At 39.9% G+C, this 15,827-nt stretch overlaps 1 protein-coding gene across 1 annotated transcript; it reads right to left on the bottom strand.

Annotated features, from left to right (window-relative positions):
• Nucleotides 1-87: 87 nt before the first annotated feature.
• LOC137169675 (protein FAM163B) lies at nt 88-15,098 on the bottom strand. Its single transcript, XM_067572985.1, has 3 exons — nt 14,048-15,098; nt 6,230-6,345; nt 88-4,756 (listed from the first exon to the last, which is right to left on the bottom strand). The coding sequence occupies exons 2-3, from the start codon at nt 6,320-6,322 to the stop codon at nt 4,313-4,315; spliced, it is 537 nt and encodes a 178-aa protein (XP_067429086.1). The 5' UTR covers nt 6,323-6,345; nt 14,048-15,098; the 3' UTR covers nt 88-4,312.
• Between the last annotated feature and the right edge of the window lie 729 nt (nt 15,099-15,827).

The raw sequence follows: 15,827 nt of genomic DNA, 5'->3' as shown, positions 1-15,827 counted from the left end.
CGGGGCAGGAATCACTGCCTGGGAGGCGAGGTTCAGGGTAAATATCTAATCATCTTGACTAATGCCAGTGATCAGCAGTTGATGTGTGTGTAGACTTTGTGTAGTTTTTTATGTGTGTAGAGGCTTTAGGAGACTGAAGAAGTAAACAAAACCAGAAAAACGTGATGTTGCAGCACAAGCGCAGTAGATATAAAAAGCATAAACATTCCCATGCGAATCACAAACACTGGAGATACTGTACGGTGACCACTTAAGTGGATGAAAATTAACTACCAACAACAACAATAAACATAAACATAACATTTGCCGTCTTCAGTGTATTTAAAGTTGGGAAGAAGAAGAAGAGTAATTCACTTGCAAAATAATATTTAAATTCCTCCTGTGTGGGAAAACTCTGGACAATCATCTGTGTTGTACAGTGTTTATACTACAGAGAAACTGTTCAAGGACAACTAAACCTGGAAATATTGAGAGCAGAGGATTGTGGGTAACCAGGTCTGGGCACAATAACATGGATGTTACTTTCTGATCTTAAAGCGGCCATAATAGATATCATTCATAATAGTGTTGTGTGTGACTCGTATTGAGAATTACGCACTGCAGAGAATTATCAGAGACTCTGCAGCTTTATAGTGAGTTTCAGCTCATTGTTCATCTGTCCGGCTGCAATTTTACTGTTCTGGTTCACTCTCAGAGCTCTCAAAGCATCGTTTTCAGAGAAAAAGCTGTACACTACCTGCTCAGCACCAAACAGCAAACAGACACAGTTAGCTGTAGACTAGCTGGTGAACATAGTGGAGCATTTAGCAGCTAAAGAGCCAGAGTTGTTGTCGCTACTTGTTCCAAAAACTACAGCTCCCATGAAAAGTTTTCCAAGATGGCAGATCACATGTACACGTAACTATTTCCCTCTTATCCAATAATGTTCTCTTGTAATTTCTCCAACATTTCATCTGTAATCTCTGCTGTATAATATAGCAGAGCTCATAACTTGACTGGCCTCAATTATGTTAAAAGCAGCTAAAAACTGAAATATTAAGTATTTACCATCCTCATCTGGAGAAACGGATTAACCTGCACCACATACTGTTGAGCACAGTAATGTTGTACATCTGCATTTTCAGTCATTTGCATGATTGTCAATTTGAAAATGTTTCTTTATTGAACCCAAAACTAACAAACATGCATTCATCCTTATAAAAAGGTGTTTTAGAGCTTTGCAGGTTCTGCACTGTTTCATCCGTCTGATCCACTCGTGATCAGTGTTAGATCATCACAATGTGTTGCTGCCTGAGGTTTAACACACTTTCATGAAAAACACACAGAGACGAGAAAACAAACACTTACGACAATTAACAGAGCTTATGTCCTTTTTGCTTAGCGCAGAACTATTTTATCATACATATTATCATCGAGTAGAGGAGCAGAGTTTTATTTAACAGTTTATGTTCATCTCAGGACGAAGGAAAAACAGGGCGGACGTGCTGCAACTCCTGAAGTTGAGCAGTTTTTCAGATGTGAAGTAAAATATATCAAACACTCATCTACTGAACTATCATTAAGATTAACAAAATGTGCATGTCAGTTTTTTTTTCTCATGTTGGAGCCAAACTCTCTTTAAATGTCACAGTCATTGGATCGTTGAATGCTTCAGTGGTTCTCAAAGTGGGGTCCGGGGACCCTCAGGGGTCCTTGCCGGGGCTCCAGGGGCCCCCAGCAAAAAGTAGAATCATTTATTTTCACTATAACTCCATCTGTAAGTAACACAATGACAGAATATGTGACTATTTTGGTCATGGGTTTCACTTTCTGTAATAAAACATCTAAAAGCAAAAATCAGATGGTGACACTGGGACTAAATCTTATCAGATGGGGGGTCGGTGTCAGTTTAAGGGTCCTCGATGTGAAAGAGTTTGCTATAAAATGTTTCCTGCACTGCGTCACTCCATAAACAAACATGAATTCACACACTGAAACGCTCACATACCGACTCCACTGTCTGAATCATCATTAAATACACAAACGAACCAGTGCTGACAAACCTTCACCAGTGAACACAAACACGGGTCAGAAAGAAGCCCCATTATTACCTCGATTTGAGCTTTTATGCATTTTTAATGTCAAGGAACAAAATTAGTTTAATTCTTGATATCAATCATCTGTATAAGATACTTTTATAGTTTACTGGTCATTAATTAAAGTTGGATTCTTGAGCTGAAGAACTGAATTTCTGAATGATATTTCATTAATCATATGAAGAATCATTATCAGGTGATTGGATGTGATTTATTGAGTAATTTTGGTGTCAACAAATTTTCATTTTTGAAGCAGTTTCAATACCATAAATTATCACCAAATATTCAATTTTCAACTCAATTTCAACAATTTAATAATTAAAAGTCTTGATATGTGTTTGAGGGAAAACAAACTAATATGTAAGCACACAATATCAATTCATACACTTGACATTTATGTGAATGTTTTGGTAATTTTATTCTTTTAAATGTAATCAGCTTGTCCGAATTTTAGCTCTCAAAGTTTGTTTTTTTTTAACCACGACACCTGCGTACAACTGAATTATTGATATCAAAGAAAAACTATTAAAAGCTAAAAGGATCTGTACTGATTTCTATCACTAAAAGCCTTCCGGTTAGTCTGGTTGAGGAAGAGTTATATAATCAGACAGAACAAGTGGAAACACCTGTGCAGGTTCACCAGGAGTCAACAGGAACTTCAACCTAAATAAACTATAAAAAAGGGATATTTAAAGATCATATCTGGCTCTCGTGTTAAGTGAAGGAATAACACTGTGAGTTGGACACTCTGTACAGTTGCTGCTACATTAACAAACATAAAAAAACATTTTGTCTGTGTGAATGTCCACATGTTTGGTTTTTTTTTAAAGTAAGCATAGTGTAAGAATACACACACACATATATATACTGTATATTCAGTACTGCAACAGAATATTAGTCTGTTGGAGATTCGGTTGTGCACAAATAATGAATTTCTGAAATTGGGATATAAACAAACCCTTTTGATTTACTGTTTGATTCCATTGATTTGGAGCTTAAAGGATAACGCTGCTGATACTCTATATTTTTCTTAAAGCCGTCAAATCCAAGAAAATATCAAAACCAACAATGTGTAATCCGTCTCTCGATACTTTCTGACTTCTCTACTCTTTAAAAAGGCTCAACAGCCGGTCACTGTAGACGTGTTGTGTTTGTTGGGGACTGTTTTCAGCAGCGGATGAATCCACATTCAGTGCTCTAGTGAGTAGTTCTGGCAGCAGGACGGTGTGTGTGGCGTTGAGTCAAGATAAACTACAGTGTGTGTGTGTGTGTTCGTGGTGACGAAGGAACATGTTACTGATGTGTTTTTAATAGTTTTTGGACGACAGCAGAGGTCAGAGGGATCAGATATATCAGACTCTGAATACGCACTAAACTTGTTAGTAGATCAGTTCTTTGTTGGTTTTGGTGTTTTCAGGGGATTTGTTGACAATAAAAATAAAGAATATCAGCAGACTAACGAGCCTCATTTGGCAAACATCCTGTTTGCACTGGACTGGAGTCACCTAAACGTCAGGTGATTTAGGATTTTAACCCCCACATCTGCATCTTGTGTGGCGCATTCAACTGCCAAAAACAAACCCTGAATTTGGCTTGTTCACACTTTTCATACAGATATTTTAACACGTAATTCGCACACATAGATGAATCCTTCAAGTTGTTCCATGCGCTGCCTCACTACGTGACAAGCTAACAGCTGACTTCATATTTGTAGCTGTGAGGCAGTTACATTTTTAAAAAGACGCAAATCACCTTTAGCCGCACGGTTGTTGAATCCAAATTGATTACACTGATTGCTTCTCAGATGGTTTCGGGTCAAACTAGCAAACTAACGGACTGTTTTGAATAAAAAGGGACAGCCCTATTGCTACCTAATTAGCTTATTAGCTAACAAGATAATTATCTATACATAAAATCAGTTGGACGTAATGTGACAACATGATCAGTTTTCAGTCCGTTTTAAATCCGACAAAATTTAGTCCGTTCAAGTCTTCAGAAATGCATTCAGGTGTTTGCAGTCGCTCCTGGACTGCAGACCTCCAACATGGCTGCCCGGCGGTGTTACATTAATTAAAAGCCCTCAGTGTTATTGTGTATCTCTACAGCATATTAACGCTGCACACACAGCACAATACTCAGATTAATTTAGCGTGTTTGCAGACGAGTCAGAGCAGTTCGTATAAATCAATCTCTCCTCCAGGCCAGCAGGGCGGCGCCACCTCCACCCCGCCTGCCTCCTACACGTCGGTGCTGACGCTGTGGGTGACCACCTCCCTCATGGTGACGGAGCGGATGAGGTTGAGCTTCTGGTAGAAGCTGGCCAGGTCCATGGGCAGTTCCAGGTCCTGCTGCTGCACAGTCCTGTAGCTGATCCTGCGGCCGCCGTTGCACAGCCTCTCCGGGTGCTGCAGGTAGAAGGGCAGCGAGCAGCGGGCGCACGTCGGGCAGAAGGTGTGAGAGCGCTGGCACCTGCGAGGCGGGGGGTCGGGTGAGAAGCTGGCGGGCCCGTTGGCCTCGGTGAGGAAGGTGGGCGGGTAGGCCTCGGGCTCGTCGCTGTAGAGCTCCGGCGTCGGGGGCGTCGGAGGAGCTGACAGAGCCAGGGGGCGGGACGGCGACATGGTGGCGAGCTCTGGTTCCTCCTCTTCCCCCTTCTCAGACTCCTCCCTCTTACAGCAGTAATACTAGAAAACCAAACACAGGATGAAAGGACTCAAGGTTCAAAATTTAGGATGTATCTTTTTGAGCAAAAGCATCCTGTGGAGTTTTTTGTAAACTAAAGACGATTTCGTGTTTTTGTGTATCTGAGGTGGGAACGAGAACGTAAACATAGGAAGAAGCTTCTATCCTGAGGCTGCTTCAACTGTCCAGTTCATTTCTCTCACATCCCGGCATGCAAAGCGCACTTGGCTATGGAAGCCATTTAGCTCAAACTCGCAGCCTTGTAGTTGGTCAGATCGAGTTCGGATCACGTTCCCACCACAAACAAACCGCTCTAGAATTAATCTGCGAGTACGATTGTTGTGTTCAGACCAACAACTTCTCCAAATTAAATGGCCAAATGTGTGTTTTCTAATCTGGCGCCCACATCTGTCTGAGTTTTCCAAAACCGTCACACATCACTGTTAAATAATGATGTTTCATGATGTGACAACGCTGTGTTTAAGGTCTGGTCAGGTTTAGGTAAAGATCATGGTTTAAATGGTTTAAATGATCACTTTGTTCAGGTTAGAGAAACACATGTTGTGGGTTAAAGTTACTACTTCCTTACGGTTAGGCCACCTTCACTGTCATAACTGTGAAGGAGTTTCCATATATCATATTCTTCTCTTCATATAGGACTTGTTAGACCCAGCAGACGGAGAGAGAGAGAGCCAGCTGGCCTCTCTTTGGTCAGGCTGAGCTCTCCTCATGGTCGTTCTCATGAGAACCGGCGCTGAAGTAAACAATCTTATAGCGAGGTCTCTGATTATGTTATGACTCAAGCCAAATCTGTCTGGTAAACAAATCCTTATCTGGACTTTAACTAGCCGTTGCTCACATCTTTGCCCTCAGACTTTGGGTAACATTTCACAGTATCAACTCCGTGCTGTATCCCAAATGTCTACTTAATTGTTTAAGTGTCATTCATTAAATCCTTTTTTTTTTTGCTCAAGACATCTGAGGTCTCCTGGTATTTCTGAATTACCCGGCTCTAAAGATTTCCATCACAGTGGCTACAATAATAACCACGGGGTTAAGGTTAGGGGACGATCGTAGTTACGCTTTTTAAAATACTGTCCCGACTCACGGTGGGAAACAGGAAACGGACAGCGGTCTCCTGTGGTCCACTGTTGGGTTAATGCCCCCGTCAACCCCTACTCCTCCTCTGAATGAGGAAATGTTTCCACATATATATACAGTACGTCATCTGAACTGCACCACTGCTCAGGGTCATAATTACTACGGCTGCTAGATGGCATCTGTCACTTTAACATAACTAAAGGTTGTTTTTGGGCGACTGACATTTCAACCTATCCTGTTGTTTTTCAGTCCAGGTCCAACTTGTTCAGATCCAGTAAATATTAGAAGTCACTGTTCTCATTTATGAATGAAAATCAGTTAAACTTATCTTGTTTTTTTCACTAAATGTGTAAAATAGTGAAAAAAAATCATACCTGCAACCTACATAAACACAGTACAGCGACGATGGTCAGTAAGATGACTGTAGCCAGAATTCCACCTGCGATGACCACTGTCCCGGCTGACATTCGAAATCCTCTCCATCAACAGCCTGCGGAGGAAGAGGAGGAGGAGGAAGAGGAGGAGGAAAATGACAGCAGAAGAGGAGAAAAATGGAGGATAAAAGAAAGGAAAGGGAGAAAAGAAACAAGGGAGGGGAGGGGGGAAGAAGACATGAAAGATAAGAAGCAATAGAGAGAAGAGGTGAAAAGATAATACAGAGGAAGAGTAGTGGGAGAAGGAAGAGAGAGAAGAGAAAGAGATGAAGACAACAAAGAGATAAAGGAGAATTGGCTCAAGATTTAAAAAGAAAGTGAAAGGGTGAGAGAGGGAATGAAGAAGCAGAGGAGGTTAGAAGAGAAATAATGATGTTGCTGTAAAATTTTACGACTTGAGTGTGCAGCTCCAAAATGTTAACGGGTTTTCTTTTGCCAGCAGCCATTACTGAAAATATTGCTGATCGATTTTTATCTTTCATCTTTTAAAGACTCAGCCAGCTCACATATTTGGCAGTAAACTAAAGGCCCGAGACAAAAAAATAAATTAAGACAAGCACACACACACACACACTTCCTGTCACTCTGATTGTGATGATGATAAATCTGACTGATGCCGCTCTCAGTAATGACCACATGGATGTCAGCAGCAGGAAACACATCGTTACTGATCTCTAGATTTTACCCTGAACTGAGGCTTCCAGGCTGCTCTTTAAGGCTGCGTACCCCAACAATGTCTATCAATCTAATTATTTTCTTACTCTTTTCATTTCTGATTTTTGTAGCTTTGGCTGTATTTAAATATTTCTGTCAATATTAACAAAGATCATGAGTTAATAGCCGAGATCTGAGAACACGTGACATGACTAATAAGCAAAGTCAGACGAGCAGACAGACTTTAAACAAACCAAAAGTTTATCCAGAAGATAAAGCTCTTTGTTTGGAGGTGAAACAGAGAGTGAGCGCACCTGAAATGTCTTTAATAATGCCTCACAGTTTGGGTGGTAATTTTCCAGTTTGACTTATACTTTTCTCTTCCAAATGAGTTCATCTAACATGGAAATTTGTTTCCAATCTGTCCGATTGTGTCTCTTGACCTGTTGGACTTCTCGGACATGAACTTGGTGAGTCAACAAGTCATCCAAACTAAACCTCGTCTACTTGAGTGCCTTCCAAAACCAAACATGATTCATATATTACTTTTCTGATCTGCCGTCTCTTTTAAAGAGGAACTCCTCCGATCTTCCACCTCAGCGTATGTTTCCAGGTGTTCTATGTGTAAAAAGTTGTATAAAGTGTCTTCAGAAGGAGCTGTGTGAAATCTGATAAATTTGTCACTTGAGTCAGCGTCGGTTGGGACTAGTATTTGTATCTGTATTTGTTGAGGCAGCAAAATTATTTGTATTTGTATTTGAATAAAAGTGGAAAGAAGCTTAAAAACCTGTTTTTGTTTTTAATCACGCTTTTAATTGACTACTGAGCTAAAACCTTACTCATCGCCTCATTGCAGACAGACCTATACCTATTTATACACCCATAACACAGAGACAGCACAGCATGTAACATGTAGAAGAACTTCAAAGGTGATTATTGCTTTGCACTTTTCATTTATTGCCTATTTTTTACAACCTAACTTTGTAGAAAGGAGAAGGGAGCACGTCGCGTATGTCAGTAGCTAAGCTTCATCTCTGGGGAACACCCCCAACTCTGGGACTGATGTCCAAATTAGGAAATGTGTGTCATGTAGCAGGTGGATGTGACTCGTTGAGACCTGCTGATAGACGTCACAGCGAAGCTAGTATTTGACATGGGTTTTTTTCTTCCCAAAAACAAATTAATTTTTAAAACATTTGTATGAAATAAATATTTGTAAAAAAAAAAAAAAAAACACTGTTTGTGCTTTGCTGAATAAAGTATTTGTATTCGGACACACCCCTAGTTGGGACTGAAGACTACAACTTTGAAACTGAAAAAAATCTGGGGGTGAGGAGTTAGCTGTAGATCCTCATCTCTGCTGGAGGCTAACAGCTCCAGGCTACATTAGCTGCTACTAGCGTAACACACCTGAATTTGTACAGTTGCGCTGCATTGTGGGTAATGCTGGTGCCAAATTTTGACAATAAAGAAAAATGTCTGCAATCAAAAAGACGATATCTCTGGTTCATTGATCTTGATGTTTTTTAAATTGTCCAGCATGAGTCTGACAACGTTATAGGATTGCAATGCTAAATCGGCGGATTACTCCTTTAAGGTTAAGGTTTGGTTAGCTATAGACAGAGAATGATTGAGGTTATGATTGAAAGAAAGCAACATTGAGTGTTGGAAGAAAACAGCAAACAAACAGCGGTCTTCCTGCCCCCCCCCCCCTACAGCTCAATGAAAACAACTCTAGAAAAATCACACTAATCCCTCCTTTGAGTCAGGTCAACAGGTCATTTCAGTCATTTGAACAAATTACAAATGCTGCTGTTCTTCATGTGAGGACAGTAACTACAACATTCAGAACCATTACAACAATAATAAGACACATGTTTTGTTCCTTTAAGGTTATTGCGATTGTTGGGGTTACAGTCTAAAGGTTGCCGATCGATCCCTGTAAGATCAGCGAAATTTAGAAGGTCTACCTGAGAGGGTCAACTCGGGGAAAAACAGTTTTCTCGATTTGTTCAAGCAACAAAAGCAGGAAAACTGAAACTGTAAATGGTTTCCAAGTTTGACTGCTTACAAGGATCTTAACCCTCCTGTTGTCCTCGGGTCATTTTTGACCCGGGAGGACAACAGGTGTCATTATGTGCTGTCATCAAAAAAAAATTGAAGAGGTTTCAAAACAGTATCCTGACTAAGAAATTCTGAATTATTTTAACTATAGTTGAGATCAGAGGAAAATATGTTGATGAATTATGGCAGACTGGGTAAAAATTGACCCAAGGACAACAGGAGGGTTAAACCTGATCTTCTTATTGACAAAGTTACTACATGTCTTTTCCATGTACGTCATATGTTGTAATATCCACAATAGTTTAACAACTGTGGAAACACAAAAAGTGATACTGCAGATGTCCAAACATTATGGTTATGAGTCAAGATCTGAAGTTGTAAGGAACTTCCTTTTCTATGATTTCTAAGCAGATTTATGGTTTATCAGTGATGGACAAAGAAGATATTGATTTCCCCAGAAAATGCAAGTCACATTGATTGAACAGAATCAGTATCTGGTCTGTGTGTTCAGATTTAGCTGATTTATTGAGGCTCACAGATGTTTTTTAAGCTTCTAAGTTTGTGGTTAGAATTTCACAGGCTAACTGCATTCCATTAAACATTTTGCATTTTTTACTTTAAGACATTCAGCTGAGTGCTCCCAAAGCAACCAGACAATTAAACAATAAGACAGTCAGCAGAGCGCAAAGCTTCAGAGCTGCAGCCTCCAGCACCGTTTCTGATGGTTTATTGTTTGTCTTCCTGCGCATTATGGTTAAAAAAACAATCATTATCTAGTAGTTAAAAGCTATTTTCTACATCTTCTCCAGTATTGAATCAGCTCAGGCCAAAGGGGACATGACCACTAAATTAAAAAAATCTGCTGTTGACTTTTTGAGATCTACGATGACAACAAAAAGACGTAGAAATAGAAAAAGCCATGAGGTATTTTATGAAAGTATCAGCATTAAAAACAATCACTTAAGTACCCAGATAATAGTTAAGTTTTTAAACAGAGAGGAAAATAGGAGACAATGAAAGAGATACATTTGGGATGGGGATGGTTTTTATACAGCAGATGGAGAAATAATTTAGAGGAAAGGTGACACGAGGTACTTCTTCTCGAGTTTCCCTTTTTTTGTTGCCACTGTGTCAGTGAGGACAAGTCAAGTAGCGAGTCAGTTTATAAGTGAAAGCGAGAGAGATATTATGCATTTTATTATTCACTTTTCCTTCATGTTTTATGCAATAAATCTGGTCCCAAATCAGAATTAAGTGTGCATTAGCAAACGGAAAGAAAAGTTAAAACACTTCAGGGACACCAACAAATGTTCCTCAACATTTAATGTGACGACAGATGGAAATTTAACAGCTTAACCCCCTGCAGGCTCCTGCACTATTGTGCTCTATTAGAAGCAGTAGAAAGATCCTCCTGAAGAGTGAAATCACTCATCCATGATGTTACATTATGAATTGCTAATATCCAGCTTGCCTTCATGTTTTATACAATAAATCAGGAACCAAAGCAGCATTTAAAAACTGTGCACTGATGAATAGTCAAATACCGAGCAGGCAGATATGCAGAGAGTCATGTGACTGAAGGGTTGTGACTGAAGCGAAGCCGTCGTCATCTTGTTTCCTTTCCTTTCTTGCGTGGGTGTGACGAGACTCGGCAGGAGTGTGTCGTATCGTCACACCGGACACATCGTCCAACCCCCACAAAAATAGATCAGAGCTTCGACATGGAAAAGCTCTCTGAGCAGGTAACAGATCTGCTGAGGAGACGTTACAGGTCGATCGCTTCTATAGATTCTCTGGAAATCTTCCACCGTTGGACAAAAACATCTCTTCAAGGAACCATTAAAGGCTGCATTTTGTTCCCAAAATCACCTGACGTTCCTCCAATACCTGTCCTAATATTTATATCTTAAAATATACATTTTAGCCTCCAAGCCATCTGCTTGGTTTGATACCACTTGGAGTCTGCAGGATAATGTATCTTTTGTGATCTTGGTGAACTCGTCCTTTAAAGCTTTAGACAGTATTTGTATCATAGACGTGCACATGATGATTATTCCTCGTATTCTGCTGAGATGCTGGTTTGTACTGAAGTTCTTTGAGAAATTAACGATGTAGTACAAAGTCAAGACATTGTGATATGTCGTACAACAAGCTAGTAGAGTTAGAGTAGATGCTCAGTGGCGTCTGCCTTACACAGAACTACTCTGGAGACTATTAGTCTTTGGAGCCATTTCTAAACAAACCAACCGCAATCTTTGGGGTGATGGAACATGTCACCCAGTGCAGCTGTGGGGCTCATTAACAGGTTTTTAATGGTTTTTGGACAACAACGGAGGTCTACGACACAGAGGGACAAGATATATCAGGCTTTGGATACACATACAACACTTGTAAGTTGGTCAATTCATTGTTAGTTTGGCTCCAAACATGAGATTTGTTGACCATACGAAATATATAGTAAAAACCAGACTTGCCCTTCAAATTAAAGACCTGAATGAATGAAGTGACTATGTATAATATTAAATGAGAAGCTTGCAGTGGCCAACCCACAGAGAATTATCAGCAACTCTACAGCACTTTTCAGCCTGTTTTAGCTGCTAGTTTTGGTTTTACGGCACATTTATTATAAAGTTTAATGTGTTGCTGTTTTCATCAAATAACTAAGAAACCCAATCCTTTCCTGTCTCATCATGATAAAGTCAGTTCCATAAAGAAATTATTGTCCCAGTCCTGACCTCAGCCCCATCCAACACCTTTGGGAGGAACTGGAACGAGACCTTATCACCAACATCAGTCTCGTGGCTAAATGGGAGAAAATTCCTGCAGCCAGGTTCCAACATCTGATGGAAAGGCCTGAAAATAGAAGACCGGAGGCTGTTACAGCAACAGATGAATCAGATATGGCTGAAAGAGTCGAGTGTCCACATACTTATGGCCGTGTAGCGACTCATTATTTTAGCAAGTGGCCACTCCTCCTGTCAGGAACTTTCCTTTCTATCAACTTCAATTCTGTGTTTGTGAGTTGAAGCATCGCTCTGAGCTGCTCTCCTCATCAGCACCCGGAGGATCAACTCATCAAGCAAGCTAATGCATGGAGTTTCCATAGCGACGGTGCCCTGGACAACAGCATCCCTGGGGCCAAAGAGTCATTTACACCCACACAGTCAGCCAGCATCACACACAAATCAACAGACGGATACACACTCAAAAGGTCAGCGACCTAATTCATTCATCCATCCGTCCATCCAGAGTCAGTAAAGCTGCTCATCCACCTTTTGTCTCCAACATAAATCTCAGAGATGTAAAAAAAATATCATGTAGATTTTATATATAGTTTTTATAAAAGCAATTTCACTGCAAAAAATTGTATTTGGTGTTGTAAAAGTCTTGTTTTCTTAACATAAAGGAAAGAATCTGCTGGTAAAATAAGATTAATTCAACCTGTTTCCAATAAAGATCAACTAGTTATAAGAAATTCCTAGAAAGGAGTCACAGAAACAAGACAGAACAAGGGAGGTTGCTGCTTTTGAATAAAAATGATTATTTATTGGCAGATTTTCCCACATGTTGTAAGAAAATAAGACTTATGATGCAATAATTGACAAAAATATTACTTGGTAAGATAGAGAATTTGTTATAAATGTTATAAATACTGTGGAAAGTCGTATACAAGAACAAAAATAAATCATAAACTACTTATATTTCTAAGATTATAGCTGAGTTTTGTTTGTATTGGTGGTCGTTTGCATGCTGTTGTGCTTTTGTGGTTCACCAACGGTTTTTATTTATCGGTCACGCAGGTTATATAATGCAGCACGACAGCAGCTGATTTAGGCTCTGGCTGCTTTGTGTGAGTTAAAACCTTCCAGCTCAGACACCTCTGATCCAAAATGCATCACACTATGTCACTCCAAATGTCCTCACAGGATAAATAATAAGATATATGACTCTACATTGAGTCAGGGCCATAGCTACCATTAAGAAAACTGATGTCATGTCCTCAATATTTCTAGGAGGGAGTTTGGGACTTTTTTTTTGTACCCGGGAGAGTTTACATCCTGTGATATAAAAATGTACACATGGTGTGTATTTGAGATAGAAAATATATTTTATTTTGACTAGTTTTATGCCAATAAATAAATGCAGGATTTACTGTTTCTTCACTAGAGTTGCAGTGTGGAGAACGCTTTTGAAACAGCATGTAAAACTTCATGATGGGAAATATAATTTATAATTTTAGAGACTTTATGTCTGGTCAAAATTGTGTGTGTGTGTGTGTGTGTGTGTGTGTTTGGCACATTACTATAAATTCCTAGGAAAGAACATCACACTTTTATGTTCCCTAAACCTCGACATTGGTACGTGCACGGTGTTTTGCTTATATTTGATTAAAAAGGGTTGATTGTTTTCTTATTTTTAGTGAGTAAAAGTTGTTTATGGTGCAATTTTTTTTTACGCAAATTTACACAGATACGCGTAAATCTCCACTCTGTCCGTTCAATAAGTTCCAGCAGCTTCCTACACTCAGGTTTTAGGGTGTGGATTCATACACACACACACACACACACACACACACACACACACACTCAAGACTGTTATTGATACATTAAGTCTCTCTATCAGCAATTAAGCCCTGAAATTATCTTTGCATGCTGGCAAACATGTATTTCTTTACTCTGTTTAAACGGAACATTTGAATCAACTTCTTGAATTGCGTGCGTATAAGAGAATAAATAGAGAAACATTGCAAGTATCGCAAGAGTTTTATTTTAATTAGCTATCACTCCATTAAGAACCACCACTCTATGATTGACTGAATTAAAGATAAAACTTTTTAAACCTCCATAATGACAATTGAGCATCCTTTTTTAATGCGGAGCCGGTGATGTTTTGGTGCATTTAACGCCTTTCAGCAGCTCCTCATTCCACTGCACAACCCAAAGAACCGTTTTCTGGCACTTCGTACAGTTACACCCACTTTGCTCCCCAGTGCGCCGCAGGAACCACAGACACTTCCATATAAACAGCTGATAATCTTACCCATCACATTAGTATTTGGATCGTCCCATCGCTTCCCTCCCGCGGCACCTCCAGCTCCGGGCGCCCCGGTTTGCGGGCAGAGGTGACGGGTAAGAGGGTCGAGTTTCCTCTAGGAGAGGTGTAACCAAAGCTAACGGCAGATTTTGTTTTCTTACATCCACATACACATCAGACCTGCAAGAATCGGGAGCAGAGATCTGTCTCAGTGCGCCAAAGAGACCAAAAAAAAAGGGCAAATTTTTGTCTTCACATTTCTTTTGTAATTTCACAAACTGCGCTTCCTCCACAGCTGGAGAGGTGTGAGATGCAGCAGGACTGCTGGGGAGAAAATTTGACAAGACTTTTACTTAATGATGAAGTGTTTGCTAATAGTTTCTTATATCAATGTTCCATTAATTAAAGCGCAAATGTCTGCTCCAGAACAGGTTGGAGATTTTTGTTCTATAAAATCCACAGTTATTCCTGGGAAATATTTCCTCTCCGGCGTCCAACTTCTCTCTTCTCTTAAGCCCAAACGAAATCTTGAACAAACAGAAAGCAGATAAGCAGCCGAGTCCAAACACACAGGAGGACGAGGTTTTTTTTTTTTTTTTTTTTTTTAGGAGAAAAGCTCTGCTCTGGTTATAATTATTTAGAGGATGTGTGTTCTGCACACCGGATCCGGTCTCATCCTGTCTGTGTTGCAGCGCGTTAATGTCATGCTGACCTGCCGGGATGTGGCCGTGCGTCACAGCAGCGCGCGCTGCAAAGAAGTACCTGAAGGATGCATCCAGGTCGCTTCAGATCCCGGTTTATAAAACAATCTTAATCTGAACCCTTTTGGGGGAATAATCTGCGCAATTAAGTCTTGTTTTAAAAACTAATAGAGGGAAGAGTCTCAACTTGTTAACAGTTTGATTTATAAGAGAACATTTTATCACTTGATTGCATTTGGTCACCTTGACGCGCTGCTCAAGGTGACTTCCAGGACTGTGAGAGTTTGCAGCTTCAGTTAGCACACCTGAACAGGCTGAACAGACCTGCAGCATGAACACCAAGCAGCTCTTGTTTGGAAATTATTCACTGGTGTTATTCATCAGGATTTGTTTGTTGTTAGTTGATATTTTGTACTAATTGAAAATTTCATATTGGTTGGTAGTAGCTCATAGTTAATAAAGTAATGGCATATGTTATGAACATTTGCTAGTAACACTTTACTTAAAGGACGGGTCTACTATTTTTTCAACAGTCAGGAGCCCAAATGAACACTGAAACATGTTTTTCTTGCTGTAATCATTCCTCCTGTTCATACTGACCATTAGAAGATCCCTTTATAATGCACTTACAATGGAAGTGATGGGGGACAAAATCCACAGTTTTTGCACAGTCATGTGCAAAAATGTATCTAAAAGTTTATCTGAAGCTAATATGAAGCTTCAGCATCCAAATGAGTCAAATCAAGTAGATATCTTTCAATGTTACAGTCTTTTTAGTGCCAAAGTCCCTCTTTTTGTTACTATACTTCCACCTGCAGCTCAACAGGGAAACACTGTCCGAGGAAACACAAAGAGGGAATTTGATGCATAAAAAGACTGTAAATGTGTCAGATATCCACTTGATATGACTAACTCAGACTGCTGAAGCCTGAAAAGTGCTATAATTGCTCCCGATGAGCAGGTTGGCACCTTGCATGGAAGCCGCTGCCATCAGTGTATGAATGTAGACTAGAAAGGTAGACTAGAGAAGCGCTATATAAATGTAGTCTATTTATCATTACCATTTATACGCACAACCATTCATA

Source organism: Thunnus thynnus, chromosome 2 (assembly GCF_963924715.1).
Source record: "Thunnus thynnus chromosome 2, fThuThy2.1, whole genome shotgun sequence".
Classification (NCBI taxonomy): Eukaryota; Metazoa; Chordata; class Actinopteri; order Scombriformes; family Scombridae; genus Thunnus; species Thunnus thynnus.
This window is presented reverse-complemented; position numbering and strand designations above follow the sequence as displayed.

What these genes read in the sequence shown, in the direction of transcription:
- LOC137169675 (XM_067572985.1), bottom strand. Translation starts at nt 6,322, where the DNA reads ATGTCAGCCGGGACAGTGGTCATCGCAGGTGGAATTCTGGCTACAGTC. An exon ending in TGTGTTTATGTAGGTTGCAG is followed by an intron (nt 4,757 to 6,229) that starts GTATGATTTTTT and finishes TTGGTTTTCTAG; the next exon opens with TATTACTGCTGTAAGAGGGA.